General features: G+C 41.7%; 2 protein-coding genes across 7 annotated transcripts in view; one reads left to right on the top strand and one right to left on the bottom strand.

The window, feature by feature from the left end:
• Window positions 1–19,108, top strand: part of LOC148395420 (uncharacterized) — a 52,753-nt gene extending 33,645 nt beyond the window's left edge. For 2 of the 5 annotated variants that reach the window (XM_088380744.1, XM_088380743.1), the window contains 4 exons: window positions 5,219–5,286; window positions 8,529–8,591; window positions 12,357–12,426; window positions 15,770–16,456. In XM_088380744.1, the coding sequence (XP_088236870.1) occupies window positions 5,219–5,286; window positions 8,529–8,591; window positions 12,357–12,426; window positions 15,770–15,780 (212 nt within the window). In that variant the 3' untranslated portion in view covers window positions 15,781–16,456. Of the gene's footprint in view, window positions 1–5,218; window positions 5,287–8,528; window positions 8,592–12,356; window positions 12,427–13,681; window positions 14,698–14,731; window positions 15,009–15,769; window positions 16,457–18,381 lie in introns of those variants that run through there. The other 3 variants (XR_015859424.1, XM_088380745.1, XR_015859426.1) reach the window with 3 other exon arrangements.
• Window positions 13,444–20,160, bottom strand: shox2 (shox homeobox 2). 2 transcript variants are annotated; one of them, XM_088380740.1, is made up of 5 exons: window positions 19,594–20,160; window positions 18,397–18,608; window positions 16,324–16,381; window positions 15,793–15,881; window positions 13,444–15,107 (listed from the first exon to the last, which is right to left on the bottom strand). In XM_088380740.1, the coding sequence occupies exons 1-5, from the start codon at window positions 19,853–19,855 to the stop codon at window positions 14,814–14,816; spliced, it is 915 nt and encodes a 304-aa protein (XP_088236866.1). In that variant the 5' UTR covers window positions 19,856–20,160; the 3' UTR covers window positions 13,444–14,813. The 2 variants fall into 2 exon arrangements, with proteins under 2 accessions (XP_088236866.1, XP_088236867.1); XM_088380741.1 differs by having other exon boundaries at window positions 13,444–15,071.
• Window positions 20,161–20,778: the final 618 nt, after the last annotated feature.

Here is a 20,778-nt window from a genome sequence, read left to right as displayed (position 1 = left end):
AGCCTATTAGCCTTCACACACAATTTCTCCAGAAATTGCATTCTCTAGTTTCATTTAAAACTTGAATCTCAAGCCACCACTGTACCTTGTAAGCTACAGTCGCAATAAACTGCTGTTCACCTCTGCTCACGCCCAACCGCTCACACATCACTAACATCACATGCTAACATCACTCTGCTTCTTAAAGCCTCATAAATTATGTGTGGGATGTGAATGCTGGGCAAAACTAACAGAAATGATGAGCTGTCTAAATATCAGTGCTGATCCCAGATATCCTTTTTGTCGTGGAAAAATATTTGAGACTTCGGGACATTGTCTGTGCAGCTGTGTGTATGTACACTGTCGCCTCTGGGTCATCATCGAGTACAGCTTACAGTAGCTTCCAAATTCTATACAACAGGAAATGTGAAATTTCACAGGAAATGTTAACATTCCTACCGTTTTTTTTTTTTTTTTTGATTGACACCATTTGGGCACACTTTCAGTTTTCTGTGCAAATGATTTACTTGCATGATCCATATAAATTTCAGTTAAACTGACATGGCCCCAAGTTTGAGGACACCGCTGATGATTTATAAAAGCATGTGAAGGACAACTTGAAGTTTAATGTTCCTTTTAAATACAATCCATCAATTTGGGAAAAAAAAAGTTGAGTTAAATGTTTTATTTCTCTCAGGGGGGTAATGTTATAAATCAGTTACACTTGAGAATAAAACAAAGCTTTCAAAATGATTTTTTATAGACAAGCGTCAGCGGCTCACTTTTAATCAAAGCTTCACTAGCAGTGGAAGAAAATCAGAAAAATCTGTCAGTGTTCTGACAACTGTGATATTTGTATAATTAAAAAGGAGAGGGCATCGTCTCCCGCGTATACGATATCAATCCTGCATTGATGAAATTATCTATCTTGAAATAAATTAATATGTTTATCAGGTACGGGGGGACAATTTAATAACTCAGCTGTCAAAAGGAGCTGATTATGTCGGCGGGAAAGTGGCAGCTTATAATTACCCGCAATGCACAGCGCACCTTTGAATCTTTACAAAGACACAATTGATGAAACACAATCTAAATTAGGTACAGTAATCCGTTCCCGTGTTATGATGGAAAACAAAATGGCGGCTAAATGAAGATTCTTAGGTTAGATCTATAAGCGCTCTTCCAAGTTCATTTATTTAGTTGCTCGATGGAAGCAAGGATGAAGATGAGGATGAGGATGAACGGGCCACATGCTAAGTGCAGTCTCATAGTCCGCCTCGCTATCAGTTTCACGCTGCTAGAGCTCACTTAATGTGTTCTGTGGTCCTTTAGAAAGAAATTAATAGCAGCCAGGCCACACTCCAACTGGCTCATATTTTCAAGCATGTGTGTGCCAGCCATGTCGTGATTAATGTGCTTTGAAAAGTTAGCCACTGCGGATTTATTGTATGTACAAAAGTCTTGGGCACACCTCTTAATTGATTAATAGTTGCTCGGGGGTTGGGCGAGACCCCATAATCCATTCATTCATTTTTTCAAGACATTTTGTACAAGTTCATTTTTGGCATGACAAGGGAGATCCATAATTTTAGATGTATTAGTAATGCATTGATTAAACTGGAAAACAATTTGTTGAGTTTTTATGCTGATTAAAACTAAAATTGTCACGCTGATTCCAATTTTTTTTTTTTCTAGCATGTCAATTTTTTTTGCTTCATAGCTTACCCTCCAGATAAGAAAAAGTAAAACTGAATTGTGAACAGATGATTATGGTTGGACTCATCAAAGCTTGTAACTCAACATGACACAGATAAGAATTCTGCAGTCAGAATTGGTTAAAAAAAAAAAAAAGATGTCAGACTGAATTCATCAATAATTGTGCTCCCCGGTGTTATTATTCTTGCATAGCCAATTCAGTTCCCAATTTTATTTTCTTAACATATTCCAACACCTGACAAAAATAATAGCAAATCAAACATTCCGATATAGTCCAGCATAGAGGTCATAACTGCTAACGCTTTGTATGGAGAACGGCGGGATGACTTTTCCCGACTTTCCAATGCGTCTGTCTGCGTCTCCTCTCTGTCATTAACCTCGCGCCCTGACAGCCTGCTCCCCACGACTCTGACCCGCTTCACCTAATAAGCGAGCAATTATGACAAATTAGGCAAGAGAGGCGGCGAGGTCGCCGCTATCATCCGCTCCGATCCGGATGTAAACCCGATGCTCAGGTAGAATAAATAATGTGTTCTCTTTTGGACTTGTGTGGATGCTGCGCCTCAGTGCTTAGCCTGGCACCTCTTGTGAGTTTCAAAGATCATTTGTATTAGCACCTGCTCCCGCTGTGTGTGCACACAAGTGTGTGTGTTTGTGTGTGTGCGCGCGCCTACATAGTTGGTCTTTAACCCTGCCCACCTGGCAACTCTGTGAGACCAGCTTCTCTCTGGCCCGTCTCGATGTTTATTCATTTATTTATGGCAAGCCTGGAAATCATCGCCCTCGTCTCGGGTCTCTCGTGGCTCGGAGAGGGAAGGCAGCCCAAATTTATGCATGGCAGCAGAAAGTAATTAGGCATCAATTAACTCATGCTAATGTGTACGCATCAGATTTTTTTTTTTTTTTTTTTTTAATAAGAGCCCGCCTGTTCGCTAATTTGTAAAAAGTGTTTCACGCAAACGTCAGCGGTCGGGAACAGACAGCGACTTGTCGGCTGGAAGAATTAAAAATCAGAGTAGAATTGAGGAATGCCTTGAGATGGTAATAAACAAAGCTGGATGGAGGAAGAGAGGAAATATGGCCTCTCTAAAATGATCCCTATTTTTACACACAATGGTATCTTCCCATTTGTGACTCCTCGGTCTTAACTGATTTCAACTTGTAAGTGTGCAAAGGTTGCTAAAGTTCGAACGCTCAGGTGTGTTTTTTGTGCCCACTCCTTGGTGTTGCCTCTTTGGACCAAGCAGCTGGTATGCAATGCTAACAAAGAAAGCTCTGGAAATCTGTTCTGAAATGTTCTGAATTTTGTTTTCCAGCCATATTTTGGTTGTTTTTTAACTGCTTTAGTGGACACACAAAATATTACAATCTGTCCTCAGAATTATTCAGTGCAGATCTATGCTAGTAATAATAAACATTGTCGAATGAATTTTTCTGCTGCTATTGTGTATCATGTTAGAATGTGCAGTTGTGAGTAAAGACGTTTTGCGTTTACAGCCTACACTAAGCGTGAATGGAAAGGAAATGCAAATCCATCCAAAGTAAATCATTCTCACTTGACTATTTTTGAGCAACATTATCCATCTTGGCCTCATCTCACCTCTAAATGTTACACGAAATCAAATCCAGCATGGCGTTAGGAACATGCCCCCCTCGTGTCATGTGACCACTACGTGCGATGGTTATCTTGCTGCCTGGCTGTCTTCTGTTAACCTTCTCGGCCCGTTCTCATTGAAGACTGCTTAGCGGCCAGCGGGCGGTTTGATCAATAATAGGTCAACACGCTGACAGCGGTCCGCGGGGTGCCGACGGAAAGGCTGGGGTCGAACAATATGGCGGTTAGGGATGATTGTGTATCCGGCACACGTCGTAACCTCGCTTTTTTTTAACTCCATTTATATTACAATTGCGTTTCTTTTTCTATAAATCGAAGCCTTTGTGATTTGAAATGTATTACGCCGTTTTAAATTCGAGTAATTGTTTTCCTGTCAAATAGAAGATGCCAGAAAGGATAAACCCATTTCCGTTTATATGGCTCAGTCTTAGAAGCTACGCGACCCCGGCCTGTCTTCTCCTCTCCTCTCCTTACAACCGTGATCTTGAGAAGGAGCTTTAAATTGGAAATTATTACACATTAAATCCTCTGCGTGCACACCTCAATCGAACCGGATCAATAACTTGCCCGGCACAATAAATCAGTCGCTCTCTCCTCGTCTCCCTTTTCTCCCCCCCCCCACCCCGCCTCGTATCTTCTTTCTCCGGTGGCCATAGGCCACTGTTGAACTGGAAGATATTTAAATTTTCTTGTAACAAATTAATTCCAACATTTTCTCTTGATTGAATTAGGGCAAAGCGCCGGTGCTGTCACAAGTGTTTGGGCCGCTCCCGGGGAGAGACAAATTGCCAGGCCTGGACACGGGTAACAAGCGGCGGTGTTGAGTCGCTGATAATCTCCCCACTAATTCTCCATTACAGCAAAATGAGGCCATAAATCTTCCTGACAGCTGATCGATGTAAACATTGTTTCCCCCATGATTGCCAGCTCTCCCAGCGGAGCTACTGTCCGCTCACAATCCGCTGAAATTACTCCCGAGCCAGCCGCCCCTCCCTTCCTACCCTCCCTGGAACGTGAGTGTGTGTGTGTGTGTGAGTGTGTGTGTGTGTTGCACTGGCCTGGCTGAGAAACCAAAGTCACTGCTGTCCTGCCGAGGGAAGAGGTGGCCGTCTAATTTTAGCTCAAAGCGTGGTAAATAAATGGAAAATATTAATCAAAATGTCCCCGGCTTTCACCACTGGCGCAAACGTTTTCCACCAGCATGTGATCGCGCATTGCATGCATTATTAAATCAACAGAAGCAAAAAGAAAGAAAGGAGGGGAAAGAAAACAAAAAGTATGAAAAAAAAAAAGCAGATTTATTTCTAAATCTAGCTGTCGCCTCTTGTCTTTCCCCGTGCGTGTTTGTGTAATAGCATTAGCGGCAATGAAAGATTGACTTGTCAAACAGTGGAAGCGGCCTGGTGATCAGCGTGTTTGCCGCGTGATGATATTCGACACTTTTATTAAAACCCAATATGCACGCAATTACACCGACAGAGATGCGGTTAAAACTCGACGCCGGGCTGTAATCACAAATGGTGCTGAGAGACAACAACAAAAAAATCCACCATTTATGTGACCTACTTTTTTCGAGAAAGGACGTAGAAATAAACTACGAGGATGTAGTTGCATAAGTGTGCACACCCTTATGTAACTGGGGGTGTGGCTGTGCTCATAATTAATCACATTCAAACTCATGGTTATCAATGTGAATGTGACTGGCAGATCATGAGGGTGTTTACACTTTTGCAAACTCATTTTGAGTTTAATTTTATTTCAATTTTCAAAAGGATTTTTTTTGCAGCTGAGTTTATACAGGTTACATTAATGAAAAACTTTTGAAATGATTTCTCTTGGGTTTTTTTTTCAGCTGGAATTTGAACAGGGGTGTGTAAACTTTTATAACTACTACCCTCGTGATCGCAGATGACTCTGGAGGCATGTCATGGAACATACCGTCTGACGCCTACTCCTCGACAATGTTCTCTCTAAAGGTTAGTCTCGACAGCACTCTATTGCATTGTGGTCCCTGTCTGACCGTGTCATTCGCATTATGACTTCATCATCAGCACCACCCCCCCTCTCTCGCGCCCCCAAGCCAAAGAAAAACAGTTTGCACTCATCCGTCAATGTCCGTCTCAAATTACGCCTCAACCAATCACCCACCGCCAGGGATCAATAGTGGAACGGTTGCACCGGTGGTGGAGAAGAACGGAGGTTGTGAAGATTTCAGACTTCAGAAAAACTGATCAATATGGACGGCGTGATAGTTATTTAAAAAGGCCAACGTCAAGCCAGCCGGCTCGTCTCAGAACTTTTGGAGCTAATGACGCTCGCGGCACGCTGATTTATATTTTCACTGGCCATCAATTTGCATAGCTGCAAAGGGCATCCTCAAACGATGATCCGTCCCCGCCTGCTTTTAATTGCCAAGCCACTTTGGACGTTAGCGCCAATACGAGTGCTGAGCTCTCGCCAGTGATTACCTCAATAAGGAAATCTCCTTTATCGGAATGCTGTTTGCTCTTAATGGTTGTTTGATTGCGAGCCGACGTGAGTATTGACAAGTGAGAGAGCGCTGATGAATGAGCGCTTAAGCTAGTGGCGTTAGCAGTCTTTAACGCCGCTTATTTAACGCTAAAATAGTGACTAATGTTCCGCCGTGGCTGTGGCCTCTCAATCACGGCCCTGTTCAAAGAGCCGTTTACGCTGGAGCCTTTCGATTCATTTTAATAGAAACGCTGAAATGCACTCCTCACACTTGAAGCTAATTATGAGCATATAATGAGATCCATGAAAATGTTGGATATTCAATCTTAAGGTCAGAGCGGTGCTTAATTCAAATAGCTTACATAATAAGGGGGATTTTTTTTTTGCTTCCCCCTCGAAGGCAACTGTGAGATTCCGCAAACGGAATGCTCTTTGAACGGGAAGTAATTACTTTCTTGCTGGTAATTAATAACCTTTATGCTAACCCTGGGTCAAACATGTTTTTAATTTTATAAATTAGATTTAAAACGTGGCAAGTAGCACAAATGCTACGGCTGCTGCATGACTTATGCTAATGCTATGACCTTAGCTGCAGAGTTGTCAAGTCAGGCCTGAGCGGTGGTTTTAGTCCAAATAAAGTGCGCATGAATACGAAGTAGCTGTATTGTGTCTGTCATCAGGGTCAAAGGTGACTTGTTTGGGGCTGGGATGAGGCTCTGGTTTCAGCGGAGTGGATCAGAATAGCATAAATTGACACCGGGACCCATCTGCCCACTGAATTAATCCTCCACTGTCTTCCATTTGGATGTTTTTGTCTTTCTTTATCAGGCCCATCCAACTTCTTTATTCATTCACTTGACTTTTGAAAGGGGAGAGGTGACATGCCCTGGGGCGTGCGTGTGCGTGTCTGTGTTTTATATATAAATATTGTATGTTTGTGATTTCAAGTAAAAGACACTCAGACTGAGAGGTCACCGGCATTTGTGGGTTTTTTCTGTTCACTCGCTTCCCAGTGAAATCAAACTATCGATTTTGTTGGTAAGGAGCTCAAAATAGTTCAGTAGAGCAAGATTCTGGCGAAACGTGGAGAGACGCTCCCGAAAGCAACGATCAAGCCTAAATTTAGAAATAGAGATTTACCTGACCTGATATTGTGTATTCAAGCAAACTTTCTTATAAAAGTCTATTAGCTCAATGCTAACCCACAATGCAAAATGCCATAGACATGCTAGCAAAACTAGCAAACCTATGAGCCAAGGATATTTTACCACAACCGTTGCAGCAACAAGATCCACATATTTGTTTTGGTGAGAGCGGCGCGAGCCTCTGGCGTCGTGGAACGCGCTGCAGAGCGGCGAGCCGGCCCCACGGGGGGTCAACCGTCTAAGGAACATAAAAGGCCAATTTAATTTAGCGCGTCCAGCGCTCCAAAGTATTTTAATTCCGACAGCTGTGACTGAGGAGTTAATATTTGACTTGTCAGAAGTGGGGCCGGGGCCAGTGAATCATTGTAATTCTCATTAAGAGGCTCTCCCCCAGCAGCCACCTAATGCAGAATAATGAAAGTCAAGACGGAGTGAGCGTCTAATGCCGGTGGAGGCCTATCTTTTAATATTCCCCTCTTGATGGATTAGGGAAGCCAGAAATTCATCTTGGATCATAGGGCCTAATTTAATAAAGGATCATTCCAGGAGTATTGCATTTTATAATAATGTCATTTAAAGTGTCGTCTTCCATTTTTGCCATCCCGCATGTATGCTTATATAATAGTGCCACGGGGATGTGTTTTTACACCGCTCCCGTCTCCTCTACGTGTCCACCCGACACCCCGAACCGCACCACGCGGCCCCTCTGCGGCCCGCAAGCCGGCTTCATTTTTCCGTCCTGGAGCCCAATCGAATGAGCTGTTATGAGAAGTTCTGGTTCTCCAGCATGTTGCTGTTATCCCGCTCTCCACACACAATTATTTCCAATTGTAGTGAGTGAAAATCACTGTGGATGTGAGTGTCGGGATTGTAAATATCACCCAAAGGAAATCTTATAAAGATATATTACATTTGCATCACCGCTTTCGTAGCACTCGGAGAGCAAGGGCGCGCAGTATTTATCCAGCCCACTCGAGAAAGAGAGATGGCTTTTGGGCAATAAAGTAAACAAACGTGATTAATATGAAAAAGTGTTGACGCGAGCAGCGGCGCGCGGCGTACAATTACACCTCGTAAACTCTCATTTGAGTGCTAAAGGAGCTGTGAATGGAGTCGCGTTCTAATGTTCTCGCAACGCTCCAGAGCAGGAGGTAGGGGGGGGGAGAAAAAAAATTACAACATGGTTGGTTTCTGTCAGTTCACATCTTTGTGTATATTTTCATTTGGGGACTAAATGGGAATAAATCATTTGAGGATGATTTTTCCAACAGTTTTGTAATGAAATGGAACCTTGTTTGAATGGGCTAATTGAAGGAAGGACTTGGCTGTTTCATATTTTTTTGCACTGTAAAAATGCCCTGTAAAGCACAAATTGAAAAAAAAAGATAAAAAGGTATAAAGTTTTCTATATTATTTATTTATTTTTCTTTCTTTATTATTATTATTAAATAGAGGTTCCACATTGCATCAATTATTGGATCATTTACAATGTGCAGTTATTTAAGTTTGAATATTTTTTACTCATTTACAATTTACTGCCTTGATATTCTTACAATAGACACCAATTTTCCCGATTATTTTTTGCTCACTTTTCTATTCAGGTGCACTTCAAAAGAATGAAGAGAAGGTTTTTAAGCAAAAGGACTGATGACCTTGACCTCCAGGTAAATATCACATCCGCTCATCTTTCACCTGAACATGTTAGGTGTCCCTCATTATGCCATGAGCTCAATTAAACTTCAACTAGCCATTTATTTACAGCATTTCATCCCATATTTAGATGTTCCGTACACTGCCCCCCCTTTGTGACCCTTTTAAAGGGTATATCTGTCATCGTTAAGATAAGAGGCTCTCTCTTAAACGTTCTTTAGCGCAACAAAGTGCCGGCTCTTTGACGCACTCATCTTTGACAACTTGTCCGGCATAGCACACCTTCTTAGCTCCACTTTGCTATCAGCTTCCCAGGCTTGATCTCGATAGTTGTGATTAGTTTGTTTACACACGAATTACCTCGGTGACTCAAACATGCACACCTGGCTTACATACCAAGTCGCTGCAAAACAACATTTTCAGGCGCCACATATTTTGACCCGGGGTATTTCCAGGCCGGCTAGGATATTACTTCCCATTTTACAATGAGATAATGTCCTTCACACACACACACCCCCCCCCTCACCGGGCCTATTTAATTAGACGTCGGCAAATAGTTGAGCCAACAGTGTAATCCAATAGAAAGTGGCACCACTAAAGGGGGTCCTGCCTCCTCCGATGCCTCCTTGGCCCTGTAAAGCAGCCCAGTCAGCTCTTCGCAAATTTCCCTGCCCTTCTCTCAGCTCGTGACATCAATTTGCATCAGCCTTCCCCGTCAGCGACTCGCCCGCAAGCACGCGAGCTTCCTCCGGGTTCCCGTCCGTCCCTCCCCGACATCTTACATTACGTCTCGACGGTTGGTATTTATTAGCGTGGGCATGCCCGTGTGGTCGTGTTTCCTACCTGGGGACAGCGCCGGGCCGAGGAATGAATTAGCGCAACAACACCGCTGTCAATAGCGGCTGTATCAGCGAGGGGACACTAGTGGCAGGATCAATGAAATCCAAATTAGACACTTGGAAAAGCATGAGCACTTTCCTGCTTTAAAATTCTATTACATGGAAAGCTCTTGAACTCTTCGCATATATTCCACGATAGCTCACACAACTATTGATATGCACTATTAAAACTTCTTAGATTATTTATTAGACACCGCATCCATCTGTTGATGGTGTTTGTAAGAGACGATAATGACTACTAACATTTTTCATAAAGCCGTGCTCATGTGGAAAGAATATTAGGAGCAATTAGAATTAAGATAGCTGTTCACTTTATCGGGAAGGGCTTGGCTTCCGGCGCCAGGTTGGAATGTAGCTTAAAAAATAAGTTAGCGTAGGACCTAGCGTATAAACTGGATGTTCAATCTTTGGAACACACACACAGAAAAAATAATTCTTCTGTCTATTCTTGTTGAGGAGCAGATTGGACAGACAGACTGTGGCAGCTCGGAAATGAGAGGGGAAAAAAAATAATCAATAACAGATTCCAGCCGTCTGATCTGCATGTAACTGGACGCCGTATAAAGTCAAGTGAACACCGCAGAGCAGTTCACATGAAATGTGCCCACATATTTAGCTCAGCCCTTGAGGTTTGCTGGCATAAATTCCTTTTACTTCATCATCATAATAAACTGTTGACACATGCCAATAGTTGTGGCTGCTTTCATTACTAAGTACAGCTAATGTTTGGTCAATGCGTGTATTTAAGTCTCATAAAATGCTGGCGCTCATCTGCAGTTCGAGCGCAAACGACAGGAAAAAGTCAATTGCAAGCGTATATCAAGCTCAGTTATATATTTTCAAAGCGTAATAAGATGTATTGATTTTTTCCATGGCACAAACGTAGATTTACAGCGATGGGAAGACAAGCGGCGCTAGAGAATAATATTCATAGTTCACAGGTGATTGATGCACTTAGTGAAAACCAAGGCTTGATTTTTTTTTTTTTTTTCCATTACGACAAAACCTCATGCGGTGAAAACAATCTCAAATTAGTTTTCGCCCATTGAAATGAATTGAAATACCATTCATCCATTTTAGCGCCACATAAAAACACCGTAAGAGTCACGCTGAACTGATTTTTACCAGCTTATGTGCCAAATATTTCCTCCACGCCCCTCATGGCTTTCTTTATCTCAATTAATAACAACAAAATCATGGCCGGTAAATATAAAATCGTATCGATTGCCCTTCAGGCACCTTAAACAAGAAACAGTCCAACAATCAGACTTGCGATTCAGTTCTGACCTCGGTTTTATGCTAGTTAAGCAGGAAGCTGTAGAATCGATGCAGTTGTTGTGTTTTTTTTTTTTTTGGTGTAATCACCGCTGGAAAGCTTCTCGAGTCACAGTTGGGGTCAAAATTGCACAAACACCCACTTTTCATCCTACGGTGAAATCAAATACGGCGTGTAACCGGCATGCCGACTCCAACCCACAAGGAGTGCTGCGGTCAGCCACCCGGGCCCGCTCGCATGTGATAACAGGCGCAGATACGGCGTCCTAATTGCTCGCCTGAGTGCTACGGGAGCGAGTTTCAGCACTTTGGATTCTTTTGATGCCTTTGAAGTCGGGTTTTTATCTGTTGGCTGTCGTCTTCGGTGCAGTGTTAGACGTGCACTCGCTGGACCTTTTTCGGTACATCTGCTTGGGCTAATGAGCTATATTGCGTTAGCTAGCAAAAACTACAGATTGAAAACATATTACAGTTTTAGAAAGAGATTAGTGACTGAGTCAGTCTTCTATCATCCTGCGTTTTACGCCTACTTAAAGTTCATTTTTATCGTGTATGTCTTTAGGCAAGATATTGTGCGATGCTAAGTTTGTCAGTTTGGAAAAATCAGGTTTTGTTTCCGCTCTGTTTGTTAAGTAGTTTTTTCAAATCCGTGAGTCTAGAATGTATTTGTGAAATTTTAAAATGTGTTTAAAAATGTTAAAAAAAACAGAATAAAATAGGGATGTTCGATACCACTTTTTTTTTTACCGATACTAGTACGAGTACTCAACTTTTGAGTAGCCGCCGATACCGATACCAAGCATCGATACCAGTAGTTCTTTTGGTGCAGACTTTCCCCTAAAAACAATGACGAATAATTTTTCAAAAAATACCTTGATTAAAGCACTTTTAACTTTCTTAAAATTGAATGAAACCGTAGTTTCCGATCCTAAAACATACACAATAGGGAGGCCATTAAATTCCCAACTTAGCTTCATTCCCTTGTACAATTTGTCGTACGGCGCCAGTGTTATCGAATGAAGTGGCCGTTGAGTGTACATCACCCTCGCAAATTCATGCGACGCAGATGAAGGCAGTATTTACAATCTGCTCGGCTGTCAGTGCGAGCGGCTGCCTGAGAGTGTTTAACATGCTCTAATTTGATAAAAAGGGCCCAGTGCGGGGAAACGAGAGCACATTGCGCATTTGTCTCAGGGGCCGCGCTGAGGTAAATATAGCAACAAGACGGCACCAGTTGATATGAAGGATTCCGTGGTGTGGAGTGCTGTTTGTGACTCACCACTGATGTGTGTGTTGGTGTGTAGTATGTGTGCAATTTACAGCGCGGGATTTGATTCAGTTTAAGAAGCAATGATTACAGCAGTTGACGACGAATGTCTCCTCTGCGCATAATGATGAAGCATGTATGAAGAGGAATGAAGGCCAAGGTGATGATGTGGGGTTGTAGGAAAGACAAGGAGAAGCCCGTGAGAGCCTGCTTGGCTCCCGTCTGACTGGGGGGGGGGAGTGTTTGTGTGTGTCTTAAGAGTGTGTTGAGAGGAGAGTGGGGTCGTCTGTGTGTCTAATCAGCAGGGCACTTGTGTGTCCCCGTCTCATTGTCTCCAGGGCCCTCCACTCCCGGACCACATCTTTGGAAGGCCTGATAGCGTCCAAGCCTTCACACGGCTCCAGGGAGGTAAAGTAGAAAAGATGTTGAAAACATTTTGGGGAAATTATCTTTTCCCATTGAAATGAATATAAATGTCTTCAATCTATTCCCCCACAAAACGAGAAGAATTGCTGTAATGTATATTTTATTGAGAAATAGCAGATCCATAATACGAACAAATGCTAATGCTTGATGCTTAATTAGCTTAATGCTAATTTGTTTTAGCATTATGTGGTTGTTTTGAATTCACAAATGGCAATTCTGTTTGATGTTTAGCTTAATTGTCAACTTACTAATTAAATTAAAATTCAATTGGTAAATTGGTGTTACACATCCTGTCAAAAGTCACACCTTCAGAATAAAATATTTCAGTTTAATAACACATTTTTACAACAATGTATTTGGCCTAATTGTAGCGTTTTTAGAAATCAATATTTGAAAAGAATATTTTTTTATAATGTGCTCCAAGGTAAGTGTGATGAATCTAATATTTACTATACTGTGCTTCTTTTATTTTGAAGTCCTGACTTTTGACAGGCTTTGTATCTGCCAATGTTGCCCCAACTTGCAAGCTTTTCAAAGCTGATACTTTGTAAAGAATGACACTGTATTGTACTACACAACTCCAAATAACAACCAAAACACGAATACAATCCCTGTTTTGGATCTCTTGATGCAGCGAATTGGCAGATGTGCCCAAAGCTAGCTGTGGACTGTGAGTACATCTTCCCAAGATGGGACAGTGCACTCTCCCACGATCAGTTCACTTTCCCAGTTCCGTCTCCTCCATTACTGGCCAGGCCGGCGATCAATAATTCAATAGATTTGGCGTCTGGATCCTGCCCCGGAATGCCAAGACACACACACACACAAACACACACACATACATGGATCCAGTGCTATTAATTAATAGCTCGGGACACTTGTAAAGCGATCTGCCTACGCATGATCATGTCACATGTTTGTTCAATAAGATACGATTAAGATGTCAGGAAATGAATTTGTGAGGCGTAGGCGTTAATGACGCTTTCACACAAAGGCCCCCTCCATTTTGATTTGCAGCCATTAGAACAAAAAAATGGCCGACAGACCCTTTTGACCGGCGCCGTTTCAACTATCGCCAACGTCAATTAACTATTGTTACTTGTGTTTGGCTGCATAGATGAATTAGTTATTTTTGGTAAAATAAAGAAAAAAAAGAGAATAAACAAAGAATTGCGAAAAAGGGATGCCAAACTTGACTCCTCTTTATCTGTTATCTCCCCGTTGTGTTCTCTTGTAGAGTGATAATGATCAGTCCGCCTCTCCAAATGTCCCACAACCAAAAAGCATGCATAATGCATGAATTTGGCAGGAGAACAAGCAATGTTCCTCACTAAACGGACCTGTCACTCGTGACGTTATCAAAAGATTCCCGCCACAGTCATGCATGATTCAAAAACAATTCTTTACTAATAAATAAATTCAAAACAAAGAGCCCTATTGCTCCAATAAAGCGTCAACTCATTAAAGAACCTTTTGTTAATTTATTTTGATTAGGTGGATTCACGTTTCACATGAGATGGAAAAGGTATTGTCATGAGTATTATTTTTTCTTTCTTTTTTTTTAAGAAACCCGTGCCTCAGGTGAGTTCACTTTCACTGTCATATATATATTTTAAAAAAAGTACATACAGGAAGCACATAGCTTGCACGCAAATGGAAGTCAAACACCCCCAGAAAATGAATCCAAAAAGATGTTTCTTGTGTATAAACATATTTTACATGTGCCCGTACCTTTTTACAGTTCTTTTTTGTTATATACTGTCATATATATAACGTAAAAAAAAAAAAAAACTACCTTTAAAAGTAGGTGAAACACCACTTAGCATAAAGAAAAAAAAACATATATTATGATCTCACATTTGTGGTGTTTGGCGTCATTTTTACCAAAAGGAAGAAAGAAAGGAAGAAGGAAAGAAAGAAAAAAGGTCATAAAGGTCAGCGTGTTGACTCATGCAAACATTTTGGAATTCCTTCGCTTCATTTCTTGGCGTGGAAGTGTTGAACTACAACGAGGCCAGCCTCAGTAAGTAATAATAATAATATTAATAATAATAAGATGTTAGAACAGACTGCAGAATGGTTCGCCTTGTTTGACAAAGTATCAACCACCAGCTGCATCCTCCTCTTCTTCTTCTTTCCGCCACAAGGGCCGTCCATGTTTGTTTTTGTTTTTTTTGGCGTAGAAAAATTACTTCCCATAGGCTATTAAGCAGTCACTTTTCATAATCTCATAAATAGCCTTTATTTTTATAGTTGTCCTGCATCGGAGGAAAAAAAAAAAAACATAAATAGCGTCCTCGCGTGGCCCTGGCGTTGGCGTCCCCGTGCGTGCGCGTTCCCGAGCGACGTCATCGTCGTCGTGGTCGACGTCACAGGCCCAACGCGGCCGCGTGTTTCTTGGCCTTGAGTCTCAGATCGGCGATGCTTGAGTTCTTGCTGGTGTTCTTGGCGGCAGCAGCGGCGGCCACGACGGACGCTGCCGACGCCGATTCGGCGGCGAGCGTGGCCAGCGGCAGGCCGAAGGGCGGCGCCGGGAACATCATGTAGGGCGCGTGTGCGGCTAGGTGAGAGTGCAGATGGTGTTGCGCATGCGCCACGGCGCTGTCCAGCTGCAGTTGCGCCTGAACCTGAAAGGAGAAGGGCGGCACGTTGCAATGACTATCCTACGGGACGCACGCAGGAGGGGGGGAGAGAAGGGGGAAGGGGAGGGGGGAGAACATGCGTTAAGTTCGCAGTGGCTCATGGGACATTCACTTGTCATTTTTTTTTCCTGCTTTTTAGTCTTGATTGGGGAGCGTCTCAAATTCATGGCATGGTCAACTGCGCCATTGACAGCAGTGGATCAATTTCTAGTGAATTGATAAATCCTCGGGGAACCATCATTAAAACAATAAAATAAAACATTCAACCCACCAATGCTTTATATCAGGTTTAAAAATCGAGACTGAGGTTTTATTCCTATTACTGTAAGCCACTGTAACAGGTTGAACATTAATATTGTGCTAAATAGGGGGCAAAAACGATGATTCATTTAAAAAGTATTAGACGAATATTACAAACAAATTGCATCTAAATGAAAGTTTAAAACCAGCTTTTAAAGCCTGAATTTGCACTTTAAAGTTAAATACAACTGAACAATACTTAAACTGTGATTCTTTTGGGTACCACTAGAGGGAGCCCATTAGTGGTCATCTTACCACACTTTGAGAATCACTGCTAAATCATGGTTTCTTAAATTTTACTGACCCACTACTGTAAAAACTCAAGATCTCGAATATACCAATTTTACCATGCTATGCCCTTAACACACTGTTCATAATTTCAGGATCCCTTTAAAGAGACACTTGCCTGTTGGAAGGGCATCCGCAAGGCCCCCACGTTGACATATGGCGCCACGCGACAAGCCTCAAACTGATTTGCTGCTCCTATCAGAACTCCTAGAAGAAAAGAATTTGGAGATGAGCGCCTCATAACAAGCAAAATGCACAATACAAAATAAGTACTTGAATACAATATTAGGAAAATGCTCACCACCTAACAAAAAATGTGTTATCACTTTGTTGTGGTAGAAAGCAAGATGTGTGCGGTTGTGGGTGCCACTTGCATGAGGCAGATGAAAACTGCTGGTTTGTGTGTCTACTGTAAACAGCCGGGGTCACCAACGTGCTATTTCAGAAGTGTGTATCAAACTGCTAGGCCTTCACAAGTAAGTCCAAAATTTAGACCCCAAAATGAGCCACAGTTGTAAGCCATTCCCTTGCTCAACAAACCCGCTTAGATTCATTTTTGTGTGTAATAAGTGTGTGTCTGTTTTGTTGTTTATCATTAGTGAAAGCGACATCATCAATCATAGCATTAATCTTCTGTGTATGCATGTACCTTTATGTAACTGGTTCTCCTGCTTTCTGCATTTGGCTCTTCTGTTCTGGAACCAAACCTGCAGCAACACACATGAATACATATTAATTGGGTAAGTAACAATAACCACTTTTTCTTCTTTTTTATTTTAATCTTCAAAGGGGCGAAATACCCAAATGCATTTAAAACATTAGCAAGGAGACATTGCAACCAAATGTGGGAATATGCAATAAATAAATAAATAAATAAATAAATAAATAAATAAATAAATAAATAGATAACGACTCCTTTATCGGGGTAAATTGTGGAGATGTTGCAGGGCGATCGGGTTGTAATAAATAACCTTGTCAGCCCCAGTGTCATCTTTCTGCACATGCTCGAGTGTCCCAGCAGACTTTGAATGGACTCTGCGCTATCGAGTAGCAGCCATGATGATGATGATGATGGTTGATGATGCTTTGCCCTCCTCTCATTGCACCGTTTTCCTCTCATTATACGACCGCTCCCATTAATTACGTCTTTATAACGCTTTGGGGGGGAAAAAGAAAACACTTAAACACAAACTACACGGCGGAGTAGCACATTTAGTTAAATTAGCACAAATGTTTCGTGGCGCGTTGTTGTGATAGAAAATATTATCGATTTGGCTGTCGGCGGATTTCATTTATTGAGCATTTTGCGCGCGCTCCACTTGGAATTTATAGTGGTGATAACAGCAAAGCTATCGATTGAGGCGGGAAGAAATAGAAAATAAACCTTTGGTAGTGCTCATATGTTTCATCTATTTATTATATTGTGTCGGCTTCTGTATCAAAAGAGTTTGCCTTGATAAGAAACGCATTTAATTCATGCAAATCCCTCAGCACAATTGCGGGAAAAATCATATAGAAAAACTTTTTCTGATGAGCCCTTTTATTATTCCCGTTCATTTTTCGGATTAAGTCGTATGTTAATTCGGTTCATGCTTAAAGACCCCCGCCCCACTCCCCCACCCCACTTTCCTTGGAAGGCATACTGGGTTTCTGTCCAGATGGTCTTTTTGCTCGTGGGCCCTCGCGAACAACAACACGTTACACGAACGCACACACATACACACAGACACACACGCTGCAATCCTGCTGCACAGTGAGGATGAAAAGCATGCACGTGCACTCTCGTGACGTCAACACACACACAGCCCCCAAGTGAGATCGTTAACGCAATAATTGAATAAGCATTGCTGCTTGGAGAAGAATACATCAAACTGTGGGAAGATATCAATACATTTCTATTCGAATGGGAAAATATGGCTTTACTCGGCAATATATTTGGAATGGACTTATAAGACACGTTTGCACGTGTTTTAGTTGATTTATGAACGTGCTAAATCACATATATAAATTACTGATGCGTTAAACTAAAGCCCCTAAAGTAAAGAAATATTTTATTTCCATCATTTCATTTTCAACATGATTTTTTTTTACCTGCAGAAAACAAACGCTGATTTTTAAAGCTAAGCCAATTGTCATACGTTTTTAAAAATATCTGTGTATTTGAATGCATCTTATGATTTGTCATATTTAAAAAAACTATATATATATAATTGCAATATTTATCGAGTCATTCGAATGGCTTACCCACAAAACGGAATAAATTATTGTTTAATTAAATATTTAACTAATGAGTGACGCTATTAACAAAACGTATGTTTCTTGTATTATTTTTTTTAACCATTAGATTCCAATCATGTTTTACATGTAACAAAAATAATATTTTACAGGTAAAGCTTTATTATTATTCCATTCATTTCCCAATCCGTTTCTGTTTCCTCATTGCTAATTATTTTATCATTGTTTTTATCGCTATATTGCATCGAGCCTACAAATAAATAAAACGACTTGTATGGAATATTTATTATTTAGAATTTCATTTTGCATATTAATGATTGTTAGACACTGTTGAATATTTAAATGTTTTCATATCTTTATTAGTAATCCTTCATGCTTGCTTTGTCTTATGTTGTTGTTTTCAATTCATCCATGCATTCTTTCAATGTTTTCCTGCAATCCTTTTTATTCCCATGCATACGTGTGAGAAAAGCAGGTGGTTCCTGACCTGCACTCGGGCTTCGGACAGCCCCAGCCTCTGGCTCAACTCCTCCCGCATGAAGGCGTCCGGGTAGTGCGTCTCGTCGAAGAGCCTCTCCAGCTCGTTGAGCTGCTCCAGCGTGAAGTTAGTCCGACTTCTCCTTTGCTTGATTTTGGTTTGCGCTTCGTCCTCCATGGGCTTTGTGGACTCCTCTTTCCTCTCCTTCACATCCGTGGTGCCTTTAAAAAAAGAGACAGGGAGTGGAGCCACATGACTTTTTTTTTTCACACATTATTTGACGTACGGTGCACCGATGGGCTCAATGGGCATTGGGGGGGAAAAAAATGAAAGCAATGGAAAGTGAAGGAGAGACCTGCCCTCCCCAAACCTCAAAAACGGATCACAGCTCAGATGTTTTGTCGAGCTACATAAAGCTCTTTAATTATTAAGTGCTTATAAATATGCAAGGCCATCATGTGTGTATGTGTGCTCCTCTACTGATGCTTGTGTGTGTGATCCACGCGGGAAACAAGCAGCCTGTCACGGCCACGTTTAACAAGGCACTCCGCTTTTAAATAGCATGTGTTGAAACATTTTGATCTGGTTTTAAAAAGAAATCGCCACCAGTAAATTAGGAAGTTTTTTAACATAATCCAGAAATATATTTGGGCTATGATAAAGGTAAATGAATAGAAATAAAGAACCATATATTTTATTAATTGTATAGAAAATTTATGGACACCTGGTTTGGACAAATGTATTGTTTCTATTTTACTCCGTTTATTAAAATAATGTTACCATGCATTTAACAAAAAACCTCGCTGCATTGGACGTGTAAAACGAAAAACACTAGGCCAGCTTCAAGCTCATCATCCACCTGCGCTTGTGCACTTATATGCATACATGCATGCTGCAAAACCTGCATATCACGTTTAACGACAAGCACTTTAAATATAAAAATGAGTTAAAACCTATTTTTAATGCACAGTAAAATTTTAGCTGCATTAACACATTGATTCAAATCATAATTTCCACCTTATACGTGTAATCATGGATGATTAACTTTAAAAGTGTTTAACGATCGCTGCAAGAACATTCCAAGGGATTTTCTCTCGTAAAATGTGAGAACCAGTCAAATAAAATAGTTTGCAACACCATTAAGCACGTTTATACAGCCTTTATAGACTTTTCCTCCAAGCGGGTCTATATCCTATCGACTCTTACCGTCAATGAGTTTGGGACTGCCGGCGTCTCTGGTCCTCTCCGGCCCGAGGATGTCCGTCTCTCTCCCCGGCGAGAGCGCCACGTTCCGGACTACGACCGCCGCTTCCTCCCGGCTCCCGGGCTCCGGGGCTAAGGGCTCCCCGCCGCGGCCGGCCGCCCTCGCCGCACCGGTCTCCAGCACCTCCCGGTAGGTGATCACCTCCTTCTTCTCCTTGACTTTGTGATCGAAAGACTTCGACACGAACGCGGTAAGCTCTTCCATCACACACTCTCGTGATTTTTTTTTTCCTTTCAAAGAAGGAAAAAATCAGTCAGGCAGACTCGCCGTCGTAGCCCCTCTCTCCCTTTGCTCCACGGCAGCTTAAGACATCAATGGTGCGGCCCCTTGAAAACGAGACGAGGTGATGCTGCCAACTCTCTGGGAAGGCGCCCGAAAAAAATGGGACATAAAGACGCGTCTTCCTCGGCCAATTTCTCCCTCCTTTGGTATCGCGGAGTTGGGGAACCTGCTGGTGATCCTCGATTGAAGTCACACTATTTATACTTTGCGGCGCCTTGCCCCCTTGATCCGTGCAAATTACCTCCCCTCAGGATGCCGAGATGAGCCCCCCTCCCTCCCTTCCCTCCTTCCCTCCCTCTCTTCTTTTACTCCCTTCATCCACCCACACTAGTACAAAAAAAAGAAAAAAAAAACATTAAGCTGTACCGCCGCAGCAGCTATTGGCCATTAATCCAAGATTGACAAGAAGGACTAATTAATTTAATTAAGCGCTCATTCGCTGCCATTGTCCTGGGTTACTTTTTAAACACCCGAGAGAGTGCAATGAATCTCTCTCTCTCTCTCCGCTCTCTATCGCTCGCTCTCAAGCTCTCTCTCTCTCTGCAGGGGAGTGGCTGAGAAAATGACGAGAGAGCGAAAGAGAGAGAGTGAGACGTCTCATCTCTGATCAATGCAAATAAAAATAAGACTGATTCACTAAATATATATAGTTTTATATTTTTTGAAGTTATCATTAGCGCGAACCGTAGATTGCCGTTTATTGCACTATATCAGTAAAATATATATAAATGATCAAATTATTTAATTTATCAGCAAAAGTTATATTATAGTGTTTGTTATCATAAATTTATGTCATTAGTTGAAGTACAGCATGTGTGTGCGTGCATGTATGTTGGATTTGTTAT

The sequence above is a fragment of the Syngnathus floridae genome, chromosome 7 (assembly GCF_059516105.1).
Source record: "Syngnathus floridae isolate MCC-2025c chromosome 7, RoL_Sflo_1.0, whole genome shotgun sequence".
NCBI classification, from domain to species: Eukaryota; Metazoa; Chordata; class Actinopteri; order Syngnathiformes; family Syngnathidae; genus Syngnathus; species Syngnathus floridae.
Note: the sequence above shows the minus strand (reverse complement) of the source record. Positions and strands in the feature narration are given on the sequence as shown.